Source organism: Corvus cornix, chromosome 13, assembly GCF_000738735.6.
Source record: "Corvus cornix cornix isolate S_Up_H32 chromosome 13, ASM73873v5, whole genome shotgun sequence".
Taxonomy (NCBI): Eukaryota; Metazoa; Chordata; class Aves; order Passeriformes; family Corvidae; genus Corvus; species Corvus cornix.
Window position 1 is genome coordinate 15,015,644 of NC_046343.1, and position 25,640 is coordinate 15,041,283.

A 25,640-nucleotide genomic window follows, 5' to 3' on the forward strand; every position below is an offset into this window, starting at 1 on the left:
GAGCAAAGGGGCGGGGGTATACCAGGGAAGGCGTGGCCATGCAAACCAACAGCGCGCCATGGCGGCCGCCATGGAGGAGGTGAGCACGCGTGGGGCTGCGGGACCCTGGAGCCGCCGGCCCCGGTCCCACGGCCCCGCTCTTCCCAGGAGCCCCAGGACTCGCCGGAGCCGGCGGCGCGGGAGCCGCGAGTGCGGGACACCCCCGAGGACATCTGTCTGGAGGCCACGGCCAACGCCATCGCGCTGCACCCGGCGCGGCCGCTGCTGGCCGCGGGAGACGTGGACGGCGACGTGTACCTGTGAGTGGGGCCGGGGGCTGGGGAGGGGGTCCTGGCTCTGGGACCCGCTGGGCACAGGCGGGGGAGTTCCCCGGCCGCCCGCGGGTCCCGGCGAGCACTCTCTGTGTTGGCAGGTACTCGTACTCCTGCACTGAGGGAGAGAACCGGCAGCTCTGGTCCTCGGGGCATCACCTCAAGTCGTGCCGGGACGTGGCGTTCTCCCAGGACGGGCAGAGTGAGTGCGGGGGACGTGGGGTGACATGGGGGACGCTGGGCGGGGGCACTAACGCGGCTCTCCAGAGCTTTTCACTGTGTCCAAGGACAAGTCCATCCACATCCTGACAGCGGAGGAGGGACGGCTGGAAACGCGCTTCCCCAAGGCCCACGAGTAAGTCCACACAGGAGGTCATTCCGGGCAGAACGGCTGGGACATTGTCCCCTTCCCTCCCGCGGTAGGGCCGCACAGCCCTGGGCCGGGCAGGGAGAGCCCAGAGGGTTGCTCTGGGAGCCGTGACCGTGGGGGTGTGGGGCCGGGGTTTTTGCAGCTCAGCCCTCAACTGCGTGCTGCCCATCGACAACCACGTCTTTGCCACGGGCGACGATGGCGGGGCAGTGAAGGTGTGGGACCTGCGCAGGGGCAGTGCCATCCTGGAGGCACGGCAGCAGGAGGAATACATCAGTGCCATGACTGTGGATGGCAACGGGAAGATCTTGCTGACAGCCTGGTACCAGAGGGGTTTCATGGTCTCGGGGTCGGGCTCCCCGTGTCCCCTCATGGCTGGGGAAGGTGCCCTGTGCCGTGTCCTGTGCTCACAACGTGTCCCTTCCACCTCCCACAGTGGTGATGGCACCCTGGGTGTCTTCAACGTGAAGAGACGGCGCTTTGAACTGCTCTCGGAGCCGCAGAATGGGGACCTGACATCTGTCGTGCTGATGAAGGTTGGCACTGCACCCCGACACGGAGCAGGATCCCATGGCCCTGTCCTCGCTCCGAGTGTTTTGTTCTGCCTCCGCCTCACTGCCCTCCTTTGTGCCTAGAGGGGGAGGAAGGTGGCATGTGGCTCCAGCGAAGGCACCATCTACCTCTTCAACTGGGATGGCTTTGGGGCCGCCAGTGACCGATTTGCGCTGAGGGCAGAGACCATTGACTGCATGGTGCCCATCACAGACAGCATCGTGTGTGTGGGGTCCCTGGACGGAGTCATCAGGTCCGGGGGTGCGGAGGTGTGGGATGGGGTGAGGGGGAATGGAGAGGGATGGAAGGGCGTGGGATCAGGAGGGATTGTGGGGGGTGAGATTGGATAGGGAGGTGGTGGGATAGGGTTGTGGAGGGTGGCATGGGATGGAGATGGGGTGGGATGGACCGGGATTGTGGGGGCTGGGATGGGATGGAGAGGAATGAGGAGGTGTGGTACAGGATGGGGAGGGCTTGGGATGGGAGGGGGAGGTGTGGGATGGGGAAGGAGGGGAGTTAAGAGGGGTGTGGGACAGATCAGCCTTGCTCAGGAGGCAGGACGGGAGGGCAGACGGCGTCCCCGGGCACTGCCGGGCCCTCAGTGCTCCCGTGCGGTGCCCAGGGCGGTGAACGTGCTGCCGAACCGCGTGCTGGGCTGCGTGGGGCAGCACCTCGGCGAGCCCATCGAGCAGCTGGCCGTGGCTGAGGACGGGAAGCTACTGGCCAGCAGCGGCCACGACCAGAAGGTGAAGTTCTGGGACGTGTCGGCGCTCGGGTCCATGGTGGTCGATGATTACCGACGGAAGAAGAAGAAGGGCGGGCCGCTGCGCGCCCTCAGCAGCAAGGCGCTGGGCAGCGGGGAGGATTTCTTCGCCGACCTGCGCGAGGAGGCCGAGCCGGAGGCGGCGGCGGCGGCGGGGAAGGGCGGTGACAGCAGCGACAGCGACAGCGACTGAGCGGCCGCGCGGGGCCGGGGGCGCCGCCCCCTCAGCGCTGCCGCCCGCCCCTTGCGGGGGCGGGGCTCTGGGCCTGCGTCTCGCGGGGCGCGGCCAATCAGAGTCGCAGCCCATGGGAGTGCCCGCCTACGGGGCGTGGCCAGGCCATAATGGTACCACTGTCGGTGAGCAGGACGCTGGCGTTCTGATTGGCTCCTAGGGCTGCCACTCAAGCTGGGCTGCAGGCGCAGTCTTAAAGGGGCAGCGCGTGTCGGAGCAGGTGGGGAATCTCGTACGGGGCAGCGGTTATGGGGGGTCGGAGTGAGAGGAGCCCGGAGGTGGCCTCGGGATGGGGGGACAGGCTGGAGAGGGTGAGGCTGAGGGTCCTGCCGGAGGGGGTGTTCCTGACATCGGAGGGACCTGGAAGGGGGAGCAGCGGGGGAGGCCCTTCGGGGTGGGGGGGACGCGGCTGGGGTGACAGAGACTCGGAGTGGTTGGGGGGTCCCTTACTGGGGACCGTGATGGATGGGGGGTGGCTCTGAGATGGGGGGATGTGGCTGGGGATCTCTGGTCAGTGACTGGGGGTTACCACTGAGAGTCTGTAGTGTGGGCAATGCAGGGATGGGGGGATGTGGCTGAGGGCCCCAGGTGGAGGGGTTATGGGGGGAGGGGTCATGACTGAACATCCCTGGTGAATGAGAGGGCTCTGAGATACGGGGGAGGACATGGCTGAGGGTCTCTGGTAGGGGATGCAGCTGTGGGAGGGGAGGGGCTGATGCTGGGGTTTGCTGGTGTATTTGGGGGTCCTGGGATGGGGGGTGAAGCAGGGCATTTCTCAGGAGGGGTGAGGGGGTGATGTGGGGTCCTGGAGTGCCTGGCCAGGGCAGACAGGTTCATCGCTTTCCTGCCCTGCTGTCCCAGCAGGTCAATTACCCTTTGTTAATTAATTAAGATTTCAGATCTGTTAGAAATAAACCCAGTGCCTTTCACTTCCCAGCGCCTTGTGCTGATGGTCTGGCTCATCCTCATGAGGCAAGGACTTCTGGTGTACCCCAGGAGGGACAGACAGACTTCCAGAGAGTGCAAAAAAGAACTTTAAAAGTGCACCAAAAGGCTCTTGGAGGATCCTGGGGATTTCCAAAAAGAAGAAGGATGGGACTTGGGTGCTGCCAAAGGGACTTGGTGCATCTAGATGTGCATCACAATGTGCCATGAGTGGGGAGGGGGAGAGGGACTGGGATCCCTCCCGGGCTGGGTTCCTCCCTGGGGATGAGCAGAGTGGGCAGTGGGTGCAGGGCCTGGAACAGCGTCAGATATGGCTGGACACTGCGGCCAAGGCCCCTGGGGACCCCGTCGATTTGCTGGGGAATGGGAAGGATCTGGTGCAGTTCTGACAGGATTTCTGATCTTGGCTGCAGCTCGCGTTCCCCAGCTGATTCCTGGCACTGCCTGGGACCCCTTGGACCACCAACTGCAGCCCCCAGGTGCTGCTGGTCCAGGGGCTCATGTTGCATTTGCTGGGATGGGACGGGACATAGCCAGAGGCATTACTGGAGCTGGAGGTGGGCCATCTATGAAACTGACGGACACCTGGAGTCCCTGGAGAGCATAAAGGTGTGTCTCAGTTTGAAAGACACGCGTCTGCTGAGGAAGGCAGGAGCCTCCCTTGGAACGGAAAATACGACCCCCTTCTCTCCAAATTATAATTTTGAACTTAAGGGGTTTTCAGGCAAAGAGATGAGAAAAGGAATAACAGTTCTTTACTAGTTTGTACATGGATAACGAGGCTAACAAAGAGTAACTATGGCAGTAACAACAAACAGAACCAGACACCCGGTGCCGGCCGCTCCGCTGCAGGCCCTGTGCCCTCGGTGCAGCTCCGCTCGCGGCCGCCAGGGGCGCTGGTGGCTCCGGCCGGGCAGGGCGGGCGCGGTGATTCCCCGCGCCTGCAGGGGGCGCTGTGCCGCCAGCTCGGCCGCCTCTCTCCACACGGCAATGGTGGGTGCAGACGGCGGAAGGGATGGGGAAAAGGCTTCCTTTAGGAACTCACAGGGGCAGCCGATCCCGGTGCCCGCTCTGGATAGCAAAAGGAGCTATGTAGCAGGGACCTCGGGTAGCAAGCTGGGAAGGCAGGGATGAGCAAAGTCCTGGGGTGGTGGACGAGATGCATCGGAAACTCGGCAGCTGTAGCTGGAAAGGGAGGGCATCCAGGCAGGGCAGGGGGTGCAGGTTACAGTGCAGCAAAGAAACCTTGGGGCAGGGGCAGAGGAACGGCGGGGGCTTGGGCAGTGGCCACCTGGCTCTTGAACACCTCCGAGACAGAAACTCCCTTGGAGGGGGCTCGGGGATCCCAGGGTTTCCCCTGAGGCACCCCAGCAGATGGTGAAGGGTCTTTTGTTTGGTGAGGTAGGGTGATAATAAGGTCCCAGTTCAGTGGCTGCTCTCACAAGCAACGGAGAAGCAGGACCGGGCTGGGCTCCGGTGGTGGCAGCGAGTTCTGTCCCCCCCAGGCAGCAGCTCTGACGGTTCTCTGAAGCCGAGAGAGCAAGAGGCACCAGCAGCTGCCCCAGCTCCTTTTTCCAGCCCCATTCTCACAGTATCTCTGCCCCTCCGAGAGAAACCCTCAGATAAGAAGTGCAGCCAGGTGCCTTCCCTCCTCTCCTGAGCTTGGCAACTTCTTTTGTCTCTCATAAGCACCCGGTTGTTATTGTTCCTTAGCAACAAAAATGGGGGGAAATTCCTTAAGAGAGGGAAAATCAAAAAGAAAAACCCTAACCTCCAACGAGGTGCAACCTCCCCGAGGTCCACCCAAAGACACGGGGGAGGGTGGGCATCAGGAGGCACTTGGAGGAGCCTGAGGGGTATCAAAAGCTGGTCGGAAAGAGCTCAGTGAGTAGAAGACAACAAAGATCGAGGTACCAGGGAGTGCTTCTTCCCACACAATGGGCCCACCAGGTTGTGAAGGCTCCAAATCCCACCTGTCCCTTCCCCTGCCTTTCCTGGTGTGGGGGGAGAGCACCGAGATGCGCTGGACAGGCAGGGAGCTGAGGATGCAGGAGGAAAAGATGACATGACACAGCTGATGCATTCCAGAATTCCTTAGTTTTAATTCCAAAAGAACAACATGTGGCCACACCTCCCACTCCCGAGGAATCATTCATAGACAGCTGGGAACCCCACAGCTGCTTCCTCACTACACAACCAGGTTACAGGCACTCCTCTCCCCACACAGTAGCTCCACCAGCCCACAGAACATCTGTGGCCACTGGGATGCTCCCTGTGTGTGGCCTTGTCCTCATCTGAGGCTGTTCCTCAGAAACCAGGAATGCCGGTGGAGGAATTCCCTCCATCACACTGGCATCTGGTGCTGGCAGCCCCTCCAAGAGCTGCTGCTTCTCCAGGATCTGCTCCTCCCATGCAACACAAGCCAGCTTAAAAGAAGCCAAACTGGGCAGGAAAACCAACAACTCAAAACCAGAACCAACTCAAGGGCTGACCGGGGACAGGGCAGCTGCTGTCGACCAGAACAGTGGCCCTTATCCTCCAGAGCCAGCTCTCAAACCATTGCAAACAGCTCAAAGGAAAGCTGGAACAGGGCTGGGACCCCAGCAGGGCTCAGGCTCTATCATGGCTTCAGCAGAGCGGCTGCCTACGTCAGCTGGCAACCTGCAGTGGAGAGGGAAGAATCAGGCTCTGCCCTCACCCCAAAACCCCTTCCTCTTGCATCCTGTGCTTCCAACCAGGAATCCCACCTGCAGCTCAGAGGTGAGTGTTTCAGCCCTGCCTGCCAGCCTGGCTCCCTCCCTGCACCGACCCACCCCACCCCAGAAGTGCCACAGCTCCACACTCCCAGGAGACACTTCAAGACTTTGGGAGAGGCAGGAGGTTGGCACAGATGCCATGCAAGGACTGACCAAGGACTCACCTAACACCTGGAGAATGTGCAGGGCTGCTGCCATCTTGACCTTCTCATGCTCGCTCTGGCCCTGCTTGTCCTGCAAGACCCACGTGAACCCACTGATGGGCATGTGGTATCCTGGGATCACCACCTGGTACCAGAACCGCTGCCACCCGTTGGCGTTCACCTGGACACACTTGGTGGTGAACAGCGGTGTCCTCAGGCGATGCCTCCAGCTCAGGTTGTTTGGGCACTCCAGCAATGGAGGCAGGGCTGCCGGCCTGGGCACTGCCAGGCTCTTGTCTCCGTGCACTCCGTTGGACGATGGCTCCTCCTCCCAGAGCTGCAGCTTCTGCTTCATTTGGGGGTCCAGCCAGTCCACCCTCATCCCTGCTCCCCTGAGCCTCAGGTTCCCTAGGAGACAGGAGATGCTCACCTGCCCACCATCCCATGCCATCCCATGCCATCCCTCAGCATCTGTTGCAGTGATCTCCAGGATTTTAGGGGCAGCTTGACTTGAGGGGCAAGGTGAACAGATATCAAAACCAAATGCTTCTCAGCTGGGGCAGAAATGGCTACAAACCAGGACTTTGGAGGTCCCAGCTGGACGTCTGGGAAGTGTGTCCCATCAGGACATTACAATCGTGGGATGGGGCTCAGCAGGATTGAGCAGCTCCACTGGGAGGGTTTAAGGGACACTGAGGGGTTGGGCAGATCCACTGGGAGGTTTAATAACTTGGTCAATGTTCTGGATGCCCTGAACTGGTACTGGTGATGCTCCTGCTCTGAGCAGGCAGACCTCCAGCAGCTCTTTCATCCCACCACCACTAGGACTGCTGGAAATCAACTGTACCATGGGCAGCTGACATTCCATGAGGACATGGAGAGAGCAAGGCTGAAGTCACCTTGCTGCCAAGCCTGGAGGTAGGAAACACCAGGAAGACCAGCCCAAGCAGCATCCCTCAGCACCACTCACCTTCCGTCAGGGCTTTCTTGGCCAGGGCAGCAGCCTCGTGCGACCTGTACTTCAGCACAGCGAGCTTGGCGGGTCTCTGGCAGGGGCTGGCGTGCACGGTGACACTGAGGATCCCCTCAGTGACCATCTGCAGCATGGCCTGCAGCTCCTGCTGGCTCACCGAGATGTCCAGGCCGTTGACAATGAGCTCACACTTCTGCGTGCTCCGGCACACCACAATGGTGCAGCCCTTGCGCATCTGGAAGCGGTGGAAGGTGGCGATGGCGTTGCTGGCATCCTGCAGGGAGGTGTACCTGGCGTAGGCGAAGCCCCGGTTGAGCCCGCTGAAGGTCATCATGAGGCGGAACTCGTAGAGCTTCCCCACGCTCTCGAACAGCGGGATCAGGGTGTTCTCGTAGATGTCCTGCGGCAGCCTCGCGATGTACACCTCGGTGCCGGCCGGTGGTGGGCCGCCCACCCAGCCTGCAGGGGACACGGTGCCCGTGGTGAGCCCTGCCGTGCTCCCAGGGCCCCACAGCTGAGCTGCTCTCCTGACATACCTGGGGGAGGCCCTCCATAGCGCCTCTGCCCGTTGATTTGCACCAGCTCAATGCCAGTCTCCTTCTCCCAGGCAAGCAGGGCCATCTTACTGGCCTCGTTGATTCCGTTGGTCCACATCTGAAGAAGGAGATGATAGTGGTGATTGTCTGAGCAAAGAGCTTTCAGCTCCCAACTGGGAGCATCCCAACCCCATGAGGGAACTACAAGATCCACTGCCAGCCAGCCAGTAGTGAAGCAAATTAACCCCTCTGCTCTCTGAGACCTGAAGAGCCTCCCAACACTGCCATCCCAAGGATTGTCCAAGCCTGCTCCACATGACTAAGTCCAGCAACTTTGTTAGAGCCCGAAGTCACCAGCAGTTCCCTACAGCCCTGCAAGGGCTTGGAAAGCCAAAATGCAGGCAGCAGCTGACAACTGAACTGGAAAGCTGGTGCTGCAAGAGAGGGCTGGAGCACAAAGCCAAGATGACCCATTGCATCGTGACAGCTTTAAAGTGAACGACAGTGGGTTACATTGACTATTGGGAAGAAAATCATCCCTGTGAAGATGGTGAGGCACTGGCAGATGTTGCCAGAGAAGCTGTGGCTGCCTGCAAGTGTTCAAGGCCAGGCTGGATGGGGCTTGGAGCAACCTGGCTTAGTGGAAGGTTGCCTGCCAGTACAGAAAAGATAATATTAAAGAGAAACAAGAACTGACAACTGAGCTGGAAAGCAGGAATGCAGCTGAGTTATTATTGTCCTGATGCCTTAGGTTTTAGCTTTTATATTTTTCAGATCCTGTACTGCCTAGTATGTAACTCTGAAACTTCATATAGCTTGTCAGCTACTGTTCTCACATTTTGGTTAGACATAACAAACCCTCTCTGGGCCTGAACTCAAGGACACCTTGTTGTCCCAGGCCCTGAAATAGGTAAACTGAGCCTCTGGACAGGGGGAGCAAACTTGGGGTAATGACATCATTGCCTGAAATTATCACTGGAGAATTAACCCTGATATGCAAATGGACCAAACTTATAAAAGTGTGAAAAACCCGTGACCCAGCGTCCATCTTGGGTGGAGCCCCTTGGGAGCTTCTGACTGCCCAAGGTGTTCCTATTGAAGGCACTCAATAAATACCTACTTTTATTCTCTTAATCTTGTCTAGCCTGTTTTCAGGTAGCCACTTGAAGGCATCAGTTCTGGCACCCCATGAAAGGACAAGGAGGCTTCTGGAAAATCCTCTGGACTGAGAAAACATCCAACTACCCCCCTCCACCCCCTGGCACTGCGAGGGGGGGGGGGGCGGCTGCTGTAGCCACAGTCCAGATGGTGTCAGAACCCAAGAATCCTCCAAATTCAACACAGAGGCACAGGGGTGAGTGAGTAAAACTGCTATGGTGTTGTTAGTACCTGGGTTTGGTGTTAAGAGATCTCTCATAGTTTTGTTTGGTGTGTGGAAGAATCTCTGAGGGTCTGAGGGGAGGTTCAGTTTGTTTTGTTGTTTTCCCCCTGTTCACTGTTTGCTCATGAGAAGCAGGGAAGGGTGCTTTCCGAAAAGGAGCTTTAGCACTGCAGTGACAAGGTCTGGCCTGAAGGCGACATTAGTGCCGTGGGTTAAACTGCTGCCACTGCGGATCTAGGGGCTGTGAGTTTGAGCCCTGTGTGTTCCTTCTCTTTCAGCTTATTAGTGTCTGGTTAGGTTGCTTTGCTTTATTCCTGCAGTTTTTCCTGTGTGTAAGTGCAGACATGGGATGTATCTCCTCATGTGAAGATACAACTCAAATATCCTGAGACTCCCCCTTGGGCTTGATACTGAAAAACTGGTTAAAGTTAACCAGGAAAAACCCATTGCTCTCAAAACCTGAATTGATCAGCCTGTCTGAAATAATTTGGCCCACTTTTGAATTAAATAACAATGAGGCATGGCCCAAGTTTGGCAGTTTAGATGAAGAATTAATATCAAATCTGGTATCTCACCTATGCCAGGACCAGTATTTCGGAGAGTTTGCATGTGTGAGGCTTTTTATGCTTTTATCATGTAATGAAAAGCTATAGGGACCTAAGAAAGAACAGCATGTGATGCTTTTAAGAAAGAAGTGGAAAAAAGATTAAAAGAAAGAGCCTGCACTCAGTCCACCATGTGTGAGGGGCAGGGAAGAGCTGGAAGCAGATCTAGTGGCTGACTCTGAGACCGGGGCCACCTGCCATTCCAGCTCCTCCCTCACTCCCGCCACCACCGGGGGTTGCGGGGGGAGGGGGATGACACTCGGCTTCAGTGGAGGAGGAGGAGGCTTCAAGGAGGCGGGAGAGGGGGGACCCAGCCTTGCCAAAGCCCCCATCGATAAAAGAAGAGCGGGGGTGGCTCTGGCAGCCGGGGATGGCCCCGGCAGGGCGGGCCCGTACACTTTGGTCCGGACGCACTTCCCTTTTCTGCTCCGCCCCCCGCCCCGCTCCTATGCTTCCTCCTGGGTCGGAGGGAGCGAGAGGAGGGGACAACCAGCCTGTGCAGCCCACAGCACCGGCCCTGGAGGTGGAGCCGGAGGGCAAAGCTTCCCATGGAGAGGGTGGGGACAGAGCCTCCCACCGAGAGGGCGGACAGGGGACCTCCCATCAAGGGGCGGTGCCTCTGCCTCCTCCAGAGGTAACATGGGCGGTTGAGTTTCCATGGTATCACCATTCGCCTGGAGACCGGCTCAGGGGATGGCATCATCAGAGTGAGCCCAGCTGAAATTCCCAGGTGGAGTAAATCCTGTCCAACGGAGACGGACAGCAGTATCCGCTCGGGTAGCTCCTCCGGAGAGGAGGATGAGAGAACAGCTGTTCTGATCAGAGGAAAGAGGGGAAGGATAGTGAGAAGAGCCATAAGAGAACAAAGTCCTGTAGCAAAGCGGACCAGATCTAAAAGGGAAGGCCCAGTTTTACAGGCCCCTCTGAGACAGGCAGTTGGTAACCAAGGGCCTGTATATATAAAAGTCCTGTACTCTCTTGTAGAGTTAGAACAGTGGAAGACTACCGTCGGAAAATAGAAAGAAAACTCAGATAAAGTAGCCAATTTGGTAGCAACAGCAGTTGCCACACAGAACATTGACTGGAGTGATTTGAAATCTGTGATGGACACATTGGTTGATCACACCGAGAGAGAGATGGTTAATAAAGCTATTTTAACTTCTGTAGAGTCACATATCGCAAGCAGATCCATCCAGGGCACAGTTGCTGAGGTTTTCCCATTGACTGATCCAGGGTGGGACCCTAATTTACCAGAAAAAATGGCAAGACTAAAACAATACCAGAATCTCATAGTGTATGGGTTAAGACATGGTGTCACTAAAGCTCTAAACTGGCCAAAGCTTTACAAAGTAAAGCAAAATCAAGATGAGTCTCCCACTGATTTTTTAAATAGGCTAAGAGAAGCTGCAATTAAATATACAAACCTAGATCCTGATTCGACTGAAGGGAAAGCACATCTAACTCTCCTGTTTATAGGTCAAGCTGCAAATGATGTAAGAAGAAAGCTGCAAAAGTTAGATGGGATTCAGGACATGAGTAAATAGTTAGAGGCAGCCTGAAAGGTATATCGGGACAGAGACCTTGGTGACAAAGTTAGACACCATCCTAGCAAGAGGGTTAGTCAGGAGAAATCACCAACAGAACTTCCCCTCTGGACAAAGATCAGTGTGCCTTTTGTAAGAAAAAGGGACATTGGAAAAACAACTGTCTGGTGTTGAAGAAGAAATCCCCAGTTGCCCAACTCATTAAGGGAAAAAACTCAGAGTGATGGGGACCGAAGGCCTCTCCCCCAGCAGAGCCTTTGGTTATAGCTGAGCTTGGGAAAGACGACATTGAATTTGTGGTAGATACCGGAGCAGCGTATTATGTGTTAAATACTTTAGAAGGGAAATTGAGTCAAGATACTGGTCATGTCGTTGGGGTGACAGAAATGGTATTGGTTAGGGTGACAGAAACACGGCCCTTCTTCCAACCTTTAAAATTCAAACTGGGGAAGCACTGGGTAACTCATCAATTCCCTTTATATGCCTAACTCCCCGTAACCATTGCTGGGGAGGGATTTATTGGAGAAATTGGAAGCAGAAATTAAATTTAAAAAGGGAAAGGGCGTACAATTTATAATTCCTGAATTAAATTTGTCCAAGTTGCCACACTTTTTATACAGAATAGATGTGGTGAAATCCCCACTGAAGTTGAAAATGCCATCAATCCAATAGCATGAGCCACTGATGTCCCGCGAAGATCCAAACAAGCAGAACCAGTGAGTATTGCACTCAAACCAGGAGCCACACTGGTAAGGCAAAAGCAATACCCTTTGAAATTAGAAAGACGTAGGGGATTGACATCTGTAATTGAAAAATGCCTCCAACATGGGTTATTAGTGCAATGTGAGTCCAGGTATAACACGCCCACCCTTTCACTGAAGAAAGCCGATGGTAGGAGTTATTGATTAGTGCAAGATTTAAGAGCAATTAACAAAATTACAGAGGACATACACCCAGTAGTAGCAAATGCCTTTTGATCACACTGACAGACAAATGTGGCAGGGCATATCACCCCTCTCCCCACCACAGGTAGCCAGTGCAGAAAGGAGAGATAACCCAGGCAGGCAAGGCCCAGCAAGTATCATCTCCTGGCACCAAAAGGTGTGCCAGCTTAACAGATGTGGGAAGAGATAAAAGAAAACAAACACAGGTGACCAAAAGGCCTGTTTTACACTATAAAATTACTACAGGTTATCACAGAGGCAGAAGTCTCTTACACACTCCCTGGGAACATGCGAGACAATTTCTCCCCAAAGCTTGGATGCAACTTTGGGGTTACTTTTCCAGAAACTGAGGAAAAGGATTTCCATGTGTGTCCCTTCAACAATTGGTAGTAAAATACATTGAATCCTAATCAATACTATTTCTTCACTAGCCATATTAAAAAAAAAGGTACCTTATTGTGCACTGTATATTTAGACAGTAATAGCTTCTTTTGTCTTTTTTTCCTGTGTAATGATAGTTTAAGTCTTATGTCTGTTAGTTTTGTGTCTATTAAATAAATAATTCATTCTATAAAAGACTGAATCAGCCATTATTAAAGAACCTGTGAATGAAAGTGGGTTTTGGGGTGCTGGCCATCCCTATAAAGCTACTGCCTGCTGCCAGAGGCCTGGGCAAAAGGCAGGGACTTATCTAAACCCCTCACATCTAACTCATAACAATGAATTAGGGTGGTTTACTCTTGTAGACCTGAAGGATGCCTTTTTCTGCATTCCTGTACATAAAACCAGCCAGGAGCTCTTTGCTTTTGAGTGGGAGAATCCCAAAACAGGGAGAAAAAGTCAGCTTATTTGGACAGCCCTATCCCAGGGTTTCGAGAATAGCCCAACAATATTTGGAAACCAACTAGCAAAGGAATTGGAGGATTGGAGGAGACAAGAGCCAGGAGGGGTTATTCTTCAATATGTTGATGACATCTTGATTGCAGCTAAAACACGAGATGACTGTGGTGCCTAGGTTTTAGATTTATATTTTCCTGATTCTGTACTGCTTAGAGTGTAACTCTGAGGTTTCTTGTAGCTTGCTAATTTCTGCTCACTTGTGCTAGGTAGACATAACAAAGCCTCTCCGGGCCTGCTCTCCAAGGTCACCCAGACTGTCCTAGACCCAAAAAGTATAATCCAAAGATTTCCAAAGACTCTCCTAGACCCAAAAAGTATAATCCAAAGAGCTTCTAAGGGGGGGCCAGCAGAGGGGAAATTACATCATTGAACTGAAGCTTTAACTGGAGAATTAACCCTGCCATGCAAATGAACCAAACATATAAAAGTGTGAAGAACTCGTGACCTGTCGTCCATCTTGGGGTCCATTTTTGGCAATAGCCTGTGGCTCCCAGGGTGTACCTTTGAAGGCCTTTCAAATAAATACCTATTTTATTCTTTTACTCCTGTCCAGTCTCTGTGTCTAGGAGGCCCCTTAAGGCATCAACTGCATCCAATTCACTGTAAGCTTGTGAAACTTTTTGGGACCAAGTGGGTACAGAGTTTCCAAAGATAAGGCACAGATTGCCAAAGAAGCAGTAGTTATTTGGGACTTTAAATCTTTCGTGGACACTGCCAGCTCAGCAAAGAATGGAAAGAAGCCATCTGCTGACTTCCAGAGCCCCACACCGTGAGAGAGATGAAAGCTTTCCTGGGAATGGTCGGGTGGTGCCAACTTCGGATACCGAACTACAGGTTACTGGTAAGGCCCCTGTATGGAGCATTAAAAGCAGCAGAAAAGGAAATCATTACATGGACTGAGAACACGAGAGCTGCATTTAAACAGCTGAAACACACTCTAATGTCAGCTCCAGCACTGGGTTTACCAGACTTAACTAAGCCTTTTGAACATTTCACACGAGAGACTCAATGTGGCATTGGGCGTATTAACACAGCGCCTCAGAAGCCAACGGAGGGCTGTGGCTGACTTTTCCAAACAGCTGGACAATGTTAGCCACGGGTAGCCTCGGTGTTTGAAGGCCATGGTGGCTACTGTCATCTTGATTCAAGAGGCCTGGAAACTCACCCTTGGACAACACATTGTAGTGTATGCACCACATGCCATAGCAGCAGTACTGGAACAGAAAGGAGGACATTGGCTGTCCAGCAATCGGATGCTTAGATATCAGTCACTGCTGTTAGAACAGGATGATGTTACCCTGAAAACAACTTCTGTTGTTAACCCTGCCATGTTTCTGTCCCCCACCTTAACTGATGATGTGCCTAAGCATGATTGTTTGCAGACAGTCATGGAGGTCTATTCCAGCACACCAGACCTGAAGGATGTGCCCCTAGAAAATCCAGACTGGGAGCTGTTTACAGACGTGAGCAGCTTCATGAGAAATGGTAAACGAATGACAGGTTATGCAGTAACAACCCAGGACAAGGTGATTGAGGCGAAGGCCCTGCCAGCAGATGTGTCATCACAGAAAGCTGAACTGATTGTGCTTACAGGAGCCTTGGATCTGAGCCAAGGAAAGAAGGTAAATATATGGACTGACTCTAAATATGCATTTAGTGTTGTCCATGCCCATGGAGCCATCTGGAAGGAGAGGACTGTTGAACGCTTCAGGTAATCAAATCAAACATGCTGAACAAATCCTTGCCCTCTTGGAGAGCATCAGAAAGCCCACAGAAGTAGCCATCATGCATTGTAGGGGTCACCAGAAAGGGAAAACCACTCCAGAACTGGGAAATTGCTTTGCTAATGAAACAGCAAGAGGAGTTACAGAAAAAGGTATTCCAGTAATTCCACAGAAAGAGATTAATTTGTCAGGGTTCATCCCAAAATATGATCAGGCAGACTACAAGTTAATTAAGTTTCTTAAGGTTGAGATCACAGAGAATGGATGTCTGTTACACCAGCGAACCAGGTTGTAGTCCCACCTCTAATACTTTGAGAGCTAGCTCAAAGAGAACATGAAAGCACACATTTCAGGGTTGAAAATCTTCTGAAACATCTAAAAAAGGTACTAATAGGAAAAGGAATGGCTGATATTGTACAATCAGTAGTAAGCAAATGTGAAATCTGCTGTAAAAACAATCCTGATACGAGGAAAAGAGTTGTGTTAGGAGTAACAAAGGCAGGGGATCTTCCTGGAGATTACTGGCAAATGGATTTTGCTGAGTTACCACGCGAAGAGGGATACAGGTACATATTGGTATTAGCTGACACCTTCAGCAGATGGCCTGAAGCTTACCCCTAACACAGCCAAGGAGGTGGTGAAAGTTTTGCTTAATCAAATAATACTGAGGTTTGGGGTTCCTTTGGGGATGTCATCAGACAAGGGACCACACTTTGTTGCAACAGTGATTCAGGAAGTTAGTCGGATTTTGGGAATTGCTTGGGATCTGCATACACCTTAAAGACCCCAAGCAAATGGTAAAGTTGAATGTATGAATGGAACCCTAAACCACAAATTAGCAAAATTTGTCAAGAGACATCCATGACGTGGGTTAAGGCCTTGCCTATAGCCTTACTGAGGATCCGCATACAACTGAGGCGGAGGGACAACATCAGTCCCTGTGAAATATTGTATGGCAAGCCATATCAAATTCCACATGTTCCAGGTGAAATTCACATGAGGGGGAAACTTGATTTGCAGAGATCTCTAATGGCTTTAGGTTCCACTTTGCAGAAGCTCCAGAATTACATTGTGTTATCCAGACCCATAGGACTGGACACCCCGGCACATCCCTTCCAGCCTGGAGATTGGGTCTATGGTTAAGTGGCGGGACAGTGACCCTCTACAGGCCGAGTGGAGAGGACCATTCCAGATTCTGCTGACTACCATCACTGCAGTCAAAGTCACTGGCAAAGGATCCTGGATTCACTACTCCAGAGTTAAGAAGGCTTCTGCTCCCAAAACAACTGAGAAAACAGAGACTGATACAAATGAAGATGATGTAGTTTAAATGATTCTTTCCTTGTGCTTGTTATCTACACAGTTGGCAACCCTGACCCAGGTTTGAAACCAAAATTTGCATATGATTCTGGTCCAAAGTGTATCCAAAGATATTCATCTGGATACAAAGCTAACAACTGATATGTAGATCAAAGTGGAAAGATCAGCAAAAATTTGTCTGCAATTTGAGAACTAACTCAGATCTTACATTAGATAGCATTCAAAGTAAATACATTGAGTTTTGATGTGACACTGACTTCATGGTTACCAAACTGGCCCTAGATTTAAAAACTGTTCAGAGTAGTTGTAATTATAATTCTCATTTATATATACTGCTGTTAGACACATATTACTACTAAATATTTTGAATCGAGTCTCAACAAGGTAGAGGCCTTGTCAAGCCTCTAAGGGGGGGGGAATGATGCCTTAGGATTTAAGCTTTTGTATTTTTCAGATCCTGTATTGCCTAGTATTTAACTCTGAAACTTCATATAGCTTGTCAGCTACTGTTCTCATGTTTTGGTTAGGCATAACAAACCCTCTCTGGCCTGAACTCAAGGACACCTTGTTGTCCCAGGCCCTGAAATAGGTAAACTGAGCCTCTGGACATGGGGAGCAAACTTGGGGTAATGGCATAATTACCTGGAATTATCACTGGAGAATTAACCCTGATATGCAAATGGACCAAACTTATAAAAGTGTGAAAAACCCAGCGTCCATCTTGGGTGGAGCCCCTTGGGAGCTTCTGACTGCCCAAGGTGTTCCTATTGAAGGCACTCAATAAATACCTACTTTTATTCTCTTAATCTTGTCCAGCTTCTGTTTTCAGGTAGCCACTTGAAGGCATCAGTTCTTGAAAACAGAACAGCTGCAGAGACAGTTACAGGAGGAACAGAAAGAAAAACAAATTTGGAGGAAAAAGTTGAGTTAATGCTTATGCGGGCTCCAAATCCTCCTGACATCATGCAGATTAGAAAATTAACTGCATCTCCTGAAGATTGGCCAAATTCTGCCTTGTTACAAAATGGGATAAAATTAGAAAAGACACAACCTCTGATGCACAATTGGCCAGGAGTGTTGCTGACATTTTACAACACAGGGAAATCCCCACCTGTGCAACACTAATGCATGGTTGGTACCGCCACGAAAATCACCTCATTCCACATCTCACTAATATGGGTGAGATGTGGGATGGAGTGATTTTTGTGGCGATACCAAGAATACTACGTGTAATGTAGTCATTCAATGGTCAATACTAATTGACCATTCCCAGGAACTATGATTTACAGGTTGTCCACCCAGAAAACAGAGGTGGAAAGAGTTATATAATCAAACACTATTTTTAAGAATTCCAAAAATTGCAATTCCCCTCCCCCTGGGCAAAGGTGAAAAAAAACCCTCACTAAAATTAGCTAAAAAAAATTTAGAAGTTGTATCATTTCCAACAGGAGCAGCACACCCCCAGATTCCTGTTATAGCAGGATGCATTTCAGGAGACAGAATGGAGATGTTCTGAATGGGAAAAGGGACTTTTCTCTCTATTCTGAGCAGTGAAAATAATGCCTTGATGTGGCCACCTAAAACACAGAGACTAGACAAGAATAAGAGAATAAAAGTAGGTATTTACTTGAAGGGCCTTCAAAGGTACACCCTGGGCAGTCAAAAAGCTACATCTAAGATGGACGCTGGGTCACAGGTTCTTCACACTTTTATAAGTTTGGTCCACTTGCATATCAGGGTTAATTCGCCAATTATAACCTCAGTTAATGATGTAATTACTCCAAGTTTGCCCCCCCCCCCCCCCCCCCCACCTTAGAGGCTTTAGTTTACACATTTTGGGGCCTGGTGTCCTTGAAGAGCAAACCCAGAGAGGGTTTGTTACATCTAACCAGCACGAGAGAACAGTTGTTAACAGGCTGCACGAAACTTCAGAGTTACACACTATGCAGTGCAGGATTTGAAAAAATATAAAAGTTAAAACCTAAGGCATCAAAACAAGCTCACATTTTCCATATAAGCAAGTACAATGGGCCAAAAAGGTGGAATTCAATAGGTTTTCCACACCCCATGTTAGCCCCAGTCAAATGGAAGCACAGAACGGGCTAATGGCCTGTTGCCACATGACTGAGTGGGACTCAGGGTACTTCACCAACTAAACAATAGCTGTGGCCTGCTCAAGCATTCTTTGCAAACCCTGAATGAGGTGCTTTACAATCCCGACAACCTGTTATGGTAAAAGCAACACGAACTGGAACTGTGCCTGTGACTAACTAAACCTCCGCGTGCACTTGCTTGGGGAACTACCGACAGCAGTGGTACAAACCACAGAATTAGTGCACGGTGGCTTTTTTCTTTCTTTAATGGGATAAGAACCTGTCCAGGCAAACCCTGCTGAGACTTGTATGCTTTGACTTTTTCAGGAAATGATACTGGAAATGATGCCAGCACATCTCCACTGAAGATCGAGTTATCCACTGAAGGACTGCTTATTCTCACAGAATGAATCAGCACCAGAATGAACCAGACTGGGCATATAAATCACCAAGCCTGACCCACTGGATGGAAATCTTCACTTTTTCCATCTGTAATAGTCACCGTGGTAATGGCTGTAACCATGCTTAAGCCTGAATGACCATTGCTAATGAATAAGCCATAATTGTACAAATTCAGGAGCTTAGCCTAACAACATGAATTTGGCAGAGGGTTAATATAACTTTAATATGTGAAGCACAACTTTCAACCAACAAGGGGGAAATTTATTTACTCAGCTTCCAATATTGACACAAAATATGAAAGGGAAGTTTTAGTGGAGATACAATGTATCCGCAACTGTAAGTGGGTAATACATACTAGCACAGCAAAAACTAATTTAAACCTCACAGTGCATTCCACTACCTCCCAGGCTCCTAACAAGATTGGTGAAATCTTACCTCCACAAATTTTTAAATTTGGATGGCATGCCATCAAATATACCGGCCAAAACAAGTGCTATTTAATCCTTCATGGTCCCTCAAACGAGTGGAATTATCAATGCAGGTTAATATCTCTGCAATTAAACCTGCCATTTCTGTCTAATCCCTATGCACAGTGGTCGGCAGGGTTGCATGGACAGACCCTGACCCCTCCAAAACCATCAGGGAGAGAGAGTGACTGGTATCCTGGGGACAGAATTGGGAGCATTAAGTTACACAGATGCTGGAGTCTTAGCAAAAAAAAAAAAAAAAAAAAAAAAACCTCATTAACAAGTGATTTATACCAATTTAAAGATCCATTACGATCTTTCTTATCAGCATTAGGAACTAGCCAATGGCCCTTATCAGATACCTCGGTGCGAAAGGATTGAGGTACCAGCTAATAGTGAATGCCACCAGGTGGTGGCACCTCTATTTTCGAGGGGTTTCATCTTTGCTGAAGACCAAAAACCACCTCCGAATGAGGGTGAGAACCCCCACTGGGGAAATACGTGCTGAAAGCGGGATAAAAGACCATCCCCATTCCTTCCTCAGAGCCTCGTGGCCCGGCCCTGTGGCTCCCGGGATGGGTCCCAGCCCGGGGAACCGGCCCGGGGGTGCCTGGGCTGTGTGGAGAGGCAGAACCCAGCTCCCCTCGCTCAGCCCCCGATGCTAACGGGGGACTCGCGCACCTCCGGCACCGGCTGACCGCGGCTCATCGCGGGGAACGGCGCGGGGTGCGGCGGCTCCGCGCTGGGACCGGCGCTGCCCAGCCCTGTCTGCGCTCCCAGCCGGGGCCCGGGGCTCTGGCACCCACGGGAAAGGGCTTCCCCGACGTGAGCCCTGCCCGCACCGGGGCTCGGGGGCTCCGGTCCCCTCGGGAAGGGCGCCCGAGGTGAGCCCTGCCCGCACCGGGGCTCGGGTCCTCGCAGGAAGGGCTTCCCCGAGGTGAGCCGTGCCCGCACCGGGCTCTCCCGCCGCCCTCACGGCCGGTCCGCCCCGATAGCGCCCACCTTCTCGTCCATCGCCGACACTCCTGCTCTTCGTGATGCGCCCGCCGTTCTCGTCGTTCCCGCCGTCTGGGCCGGGGGAGAAAAAGATCCAGCACCGCCCCCCGCGCCGCTCCACCCCGGACGTACCCCGCGGCAGCACCCGCCCGCGCCTTCGGGGCCTCACCTTGCTTTGCTTTGCCATGCGGTGCCTTGCCTCCCTCTCCTTCTTGTACTTGACCACTTGTATGCGAGGCGAGGCACGGCAGGGGTAGAGAAGGGAAGTAGTTGCTGCAAGAGCTACAACAGCACCACCAAACTCTCAACAGAATTGTCAAGGTTGGAAGAGACCTTCAAGAGCGTCTAGTCTTATCATCAGTGTGAAAGAAATGAGAAGGAGGTGTCTTTACAAACAGACTGGTAGATAAAGCTAGATACTGAGCGGTGAAATAAGCAATGGGAGTGAGAGGAAAGATGTGTGCTATTATCTCTACAAACAATTTGATGTGTGTTAATGTGTTTGAAATGGGTCTTAATGTCTCTACTAACTTTGGGCAGCAGGTTCGTTACTGGGTCCAGACAGTTTGTCTCCTGAAACAGGCAAGGGTCTGCACCAGCCTGAACTTCTGAACTTTGGGGTAAAACAGTAGTTTCAAGGGGGGATATGTGGTAGGCGGTTCGGGAAGGCTGCACCTTCCCAGTACCTCAGCCGATGGGGAAAGGAAGAGGGCAACCTGCGGCCGGGAGTTAGGATAAAAGGTAGGCTGTGCCCTCCAAAACCTCGAGAGAGAAAACCTCGCGGGCGTGTGTCCCAGTAGCCTCTCTCCCGTTATTCAAATAAAGTTGAAGGACTCCTCTGTCTCCTTTTTGGGCATAAACCCCTGGCATTTGTGGATTTTCCGGACAATTAGGGGCTCGGTCCGGGATCCTTCCACCATTTGGGTCCAGCACATGGTAAGAGGAGCTGGAGGCGTGCCTCACCCAGTTTTTAGGTGACCAGCTCCCTTCGGCGCTGGCTGGCACCAGGAGATTGATTGGGCACCCGAGACTGCTCAGGAGACAGACGAGAGGCAGACTAGGGGGGTCCATGAAGAGTCTGTAGGAAAGGACCACTGGACATGGACGCCCAGGGTGGGCAGCAAAGGAAAGTCGAAAAGGGTCTCGACTATAGGGATGGTGATCCCAAAATACCTCCTAAGGGTCCTTTAGGAGAATGTTAAGACGGTTTACACATTCTCCCAGAGGTAGTTAAGGACATGGACGCCCAGAGGGGGCAGTAAGAGGCACCGAGAAAGGGTCTCAGCAGCCCACGGCCAGAGCGGGCAATATGGTGTTGGTTTGGGAAAGGATTGGTTGAAGGGGAGGGTGTAGAAATATGATTGAGGCAAATAGCAGGGGAGGCTATGTGATAAGACTGGGAAGTTCTCTGCCTTATTTTTAAAATCTGCAGTCTAATACAGGCCGGCTGCAGGTCTTTTGTATTCCCGGATTCCAGGAGAGGGAAAACAGGGAGGCGTTGTTCCTACACCCCCACCCCCTCCCCGGGTCACTATGGAAACAGGGTGGAGGATTTGGGTTTGTAAGGGGGTTCCTCTACAGTGAGGAGTGCCGAGGCTGGGTGCGAGAGTGCGGGATTGGCAGCAGGGGCTGGGGCTTGTGGGGGAGGTGCGGGGCCGAGCTGAGGCTGTGGGGCAGCCGGGGCTCAGCGCCGGGCGGTGCCAGCGGGGCTGCAGTGGCCCCCCGGCCCCCCTGAGGTCGCAGAACGACCCGGCCGCCTGCCCGCCCCTGTAGAACCATCGGCTGGGCCCTCCCGCCGGCACCTGGTGCTTTACAGAGCTTGTGGTGCTGCGAGAGCGGCCCGGGGGCCCAGATGGGTGTGCTGTGGGGCTGTCTGGACTCTGCGGCTGGAGGGAGCGGCTTTGGTGTGCGGTGTAAGAGACAACGTGTCACCAAAGCCTGGCCTGACACACGAAGGGGTTTTGTTTGTGTCACTGGAGAAACGAGTGATTTTGAGCTGTGGGAAAATGAGCTCGAGGAAAGGCAGAAAAAGCCTCTGGATGAAGTGGTTAGAAAGTGTACGGAGGAAGGGATGAGGAGAAGGCGAAGGGAAAGGCGATGGCAGAGTTCTTACAGAGCCGGAGGGCTAAAGCGCAGGGCCCAAGGGACCCGGGCTAGAAGAGACGGGAGCAGTCGCAAGGACGTGGCAGAGGCATTCCCTCCTCGGCAGGGGAGAGCCGACCGAAACAGCGGCTGGGAAGGAATCTGCCATTTTACCGGGGCTCAACTGAGAAGTGTGTTTCCTAGTAGACACGGGAACTTCTCTGTCTATGTCAAATGTTCTTTTCATAAGTGGGAAAGATGATTGGTGAGCGTGTGTGTATACGGGGATGCCCGTGAGAGTTTGCTGAATGTGTGAGATGAGTTTGAAAAGCATGAGTTTCTGATTATTCCCAGTTGTGATTGTGGTTTGCTGGGAGGGGAGTTTGATAGCTGTAGTTGGAAATGCAAATGGGTGTTGTGGGGAGTAATGGGGAGGCTAACACTGTTGTGAATGCTGGAGTGAACCCAGAGGTGTGGGCAGTCCCAGGGGAATATGGAAAACTGGATATGGAGCCTCTCCACATTACTCTGAGGTGATCTGGACAACTGGTGTCTAAAAGCAATACCCTATTTCAAAGGAGGGGAAAAGGGGGTTGCAGCCTGTTGCCGAGCTAAAGGCAGGTCTTTTGGAACTGTGTTTGTCCCCCCATAACACTCCTATCCTGCCAGTTATGGTGCAGGACCTGAGAATTGTAGGTGAAACTGTTAAATCCAGGCACTCCACGGTACCGGGCCCTTTTACCATCTTGAACCGGATTCCCTCCTCACACTGCTACTATTCAGTACTTGATTTAAAGGATGCTTTCTGGGGATGCCCTTTCACAGAGGATAGTAAACAGTATTTTGCCTTTGAGTGGGAACAAGAGGGAGAAGGGATTATTTGGGCAAGACAAGCGAATTTACTCCATCCCCAGGAATTGGGTTATTTCAATATGTGAAGGACTTGCTCCTGTCTGGAGAATGGGAGGAGGTGGTAAGGGAAGCCACTGTGAAATTGTTTGGTTTTCTGGCTGGAAGCGAGGCTTGGAGTGTCTGAAGGGAAGGCACAGGTGATGGAGAGAAAGGTTAAATATTTGGGACATATTTTGACTGAAGGGTTGCTGTGTATTGACTCAGAGAGGGTGCAGGGAATTTTAGATTGAACTGTTACCTAGGACTAAAGAGGCAATTTTTGGGATTAATAGGGTATCGCAGGACCTGGGTTGAGGACTTTTCTGTTCTGGCCAGGCCGTTGTATGGCTTTTTAACCCAGGATAGTCCCAATGTTATTGTATAGACACCAGAAAGAAAGCAGAACTTAAGAAAATTAAAAGAAAGGTTGAATAATGCCCCAGCTTTCTCTCTCCCAGGCCCGGAAAAGGAATTGGAATTGTATGTGAACTGGTTCCAAAGACTGATTTCTCCGTGGAAATACCCTTTAGAAATACTGCTTTTCTGGTGATCCCATGCCCAAACTTAGGAATGGTGAAGGAATTTGCTGAGCAGAGAATGCTGAAGGTAGCCAGAATTGTAATAAGCAGCGTGGTCCTCTGGTACAGGCCTGTGCCAGAGGAATTCTAGTGCTAAAATGTTCGCGAAGAGGGGGGATGGCCCCACTGTTTGCTCTAACGGGAACTGAGGCTCTTTTGTCTGCAGAGTTGTGCAGCCACGGCTTTGATGATAACTGATGGCAGGACTGTTAAAGTCTGGCACCAAGTTCTAGCTGGATGACCTGCACTAGGCTGTTACAGTGTGAAATGGAACCAGGGGGATTTAGAATTGAGAAATGGGGATGGGGAGTTTAACCCAGCCTCCTGTTTAACTGGCCCCGAGAAAGGAGCCTTAAAGGAGGCTCGTGACTGTGTCCAGGTAACAGATCTCCAGACTAGAGCTGGGGAAGATTTACAAGACCCTTCTGCCAAATGAGGAAGAGGTGTTTATAATGGATCTTCAAGAATAATGGGAGGAAAACGAGTTATCAGATGTACTACAGTAAAGGGAAGGGAATTGCAAGAAGGGGAGAAGCTACCATGCACATGGTCAGCACAAACCACAGAATTGCATGCCTTAATAAAAGCCTGCAAACTGTATCAAGAAAAGGTAGTGAATATTTACAGATTCAAAGTATGCATGTGGGGTGAGTTTGGAAAGCTGGGAGGAGAGAGGTTTGTTAACTTGCGGGAGAAAACGTTTGCTCATGAGACCTCAATTACTCACCTATCGGAGGTGATGAATTTATCAAAAGAGGTAGAAATAATACATGTTAGGGGACATCAGGCAGGGTACTCAGGAGAAACAATAGGTAATCAACTGGCCAATGGAGTGGTTCAGAAATCAGCACTTCTGCCACAAGTCTCCAGGATCCTCCCTCTGCCGCCTGTGACCCAGCTGTTGCCAGGGGAGGGGGGAAGTGGTGGTGCTGTCCTTCCCGCCAGAGGAGTTGGAGATCATTAAAGGTGGGGGGGCAGAATAAAGAGGGGACACTTTAGTTACAAAGGACAGTAAAGAGCGGATGCCAGGAGCTTTGAGCCTGCACGTGTTAAAACAATTCCATGGGGGGAGTCATTGTGCCTCTCGAGGATTGGCAAAGACCTTCGAGATGTACTGCCTTAAATCTTTTTGTTTAGCAAAACGAGCTATTGAGGGCTGCCTGGCTAAAGTTAATAGCCAGACTACAAAGGAGATTGCAAGGCAGGGGAATGACCTTGGGCTGTACATCCTTTCCAAGGATGCAGGGTGTATTTTGCTGAGATGCCCTGGGTGAGAGCTTAGCTATCCTCTGGTAGTGGTATGCCTGCTGGCAGGGTGGCCAGAGGAGTTTCTAGTTGCTTCAGCAACGATTTGATAATTTAATAAATGATCCCCCCAGTTTTACAGGGGGATCCTTCAAGGGATTATGGCTGCTTTGAGAATTCAGTGGGACCTCCCTACCCCTTGGCACCCTGAGAATTCAGGTCAAGTAGAAAGGATGAATGGAGGAATAAAGAAACACCCTTTGAAGCTGGTGACAGAAACTAAGATGCCATGGGTATGGCTTCTGCCATTAGCTCTGGCAAGAATAAGAGCTGAACCCCGAGGGGATATTCAATTATTCCCCTTTGAATTGTTTGGGATTCTTACCCTGTTGATTTTCAACGTGGCAGGGAGGTGAAGATTTGTACTGGGACCAGTATGTGGCCAGGATACTGTGTCCAGTGCAATCTCTTTGACAGGAAGCCCAGTTAGCACAGACTTTGCTGTTCATAACAACCAGCCAGGACTGCAGAGACAGCAGCCAGGACAGCTGCACATGGAGGGACCCATCATACTCGGGTCAAGGCCTCTGAAGCCCTGGAGACTGGGACTTTTCAGCAGGAGGAAAACGATGGGAGACCTTGGCTAGCAATAGCATCTACAAGGATTAATGGGCTAATGTGAACTGTCATTGACTACTTTGTTCTCTGTATTTACTGCATAGGCTGTACCTTCCCAGTACCTCAGCCAAGGGGGAAAGGAAGAGGGCAGTGTGCAGCTGGGAGTTAGGATAAAAGGGAGGCTGTGCCCTCCAAAACCTCGAGAGAGAAAACCCCGTGGGCGTGTGTCCCAGTAGCCTCTCTCGCTTTATTCAAATAAAGCTCCTCTG

The 25,640-nt window shown here is 51.7% G+C and overlaps 2 protein-coding genes across 3 annotated transcripts; one reads left to right on the forward strand and one right to left on the reverse strand.

Moving 5' to 3' along the window:
- The first annotated feature begins 37 nt into the window (after nt 1-37).
- WDR55 (WD repeat domain 55) lies at nt 38-8,715 on the forward strand. 2 transcript variants are annotated; one of them, XR_005603080.1, is made up of 9 exons: nt 38-79; nt 148-299; nt 413-513; nt 579-666; nt 824-1,003; nt 1,118-1,217; nt 1,317-1,486; nt 1,856-2,448; nt 3,166-8,715. XR_005603080.1 is itself a non-coding variant. In XM_039559834.1 (8 exons), the coding sequence occupies exons 1-8, from the start codon at nt 59-61 to the stop codon at nt 2,187-2,189; spliced, it is 1,146 nt and encodes a 381-aa protein (XP_039415768.1). In that variant the 5' UTR covers nt 38-58; the 3' UTR covers nt 2,190-2,568. The 2 variants fall into 2 exon arrangements, 1 of the variants encoding a protein (XP_039415768.1); XM_039559834.1 differs by lacking the exon at nt 3,166-8,715 and having other exon boundaries at nt 1,856-2,568.
- DND1 (DND microRNA-mediated repression inhibitor 1) lies at nt 5,252-20,310 on the reverse strand. Its single transcript, XM_039559835.1, has 5 exons — nt 19,964-20,310; nt 7,582-7,699; nt 7,043-7,504; nt 6,094-6,480; nt 5,252-5,834 (listed from the first exon to the last, which is right to left on the reverse strand). Exons 1-5 carry the CDS (start codon nt 19,973-19,975, stop codon nt 5,818-5,820), a joined length of 996 nt encoding a protein of 331 aa, XP_039415769.1. The 5' UTR covers nt 19,976-20,310; the 3' UTR covers nt 5,252-5,817.
- Between the last annotated feature and the right edge of the window lie 5,330 nt (nt 20,311-25,640).

Excerpts from the sequence above, each read along its gene's own strand:
- DND1 (XM_039559835.1), bottom strand. Across the intron at positions 7,505-7,581 it reads CTATGGAGGGCCTCCCCCAG|GCTGGGTGGGCGGCCCACCA; the intron begins GTATGTCAGGAG and ends TGTCCCCTGCAG. Across the intron at positions 6,481-7,042 it reads CAAGAAAGCCCTGACGGAAG|GGAACCTGAGGCTCAGGGGA; the intron begins GTGAGTGGTGCT and ends CCTGTCTCCTAG.
- WDR55 (XM_039559834.1), top strand. The coding sequence starts at position 59 with ATGGCGGCCGCCATGGAGGAG. Across the intron at positions 80-147 it reads TGGCGGCCGCCATGGAGGAG|GAGCCCCAGGACTCGCCGGA; the intron begins GTGAGCACGCGT and ends CGCTCTTCCCAG. Across the intron at positions 1,218-1,316 it reads CATCTGTCGTGCTGATGAAG|AGGGGGAGGAAGGTGGCATG; the intron begins GTTGGCACTGCA and ends CTTTGTGCCTAG.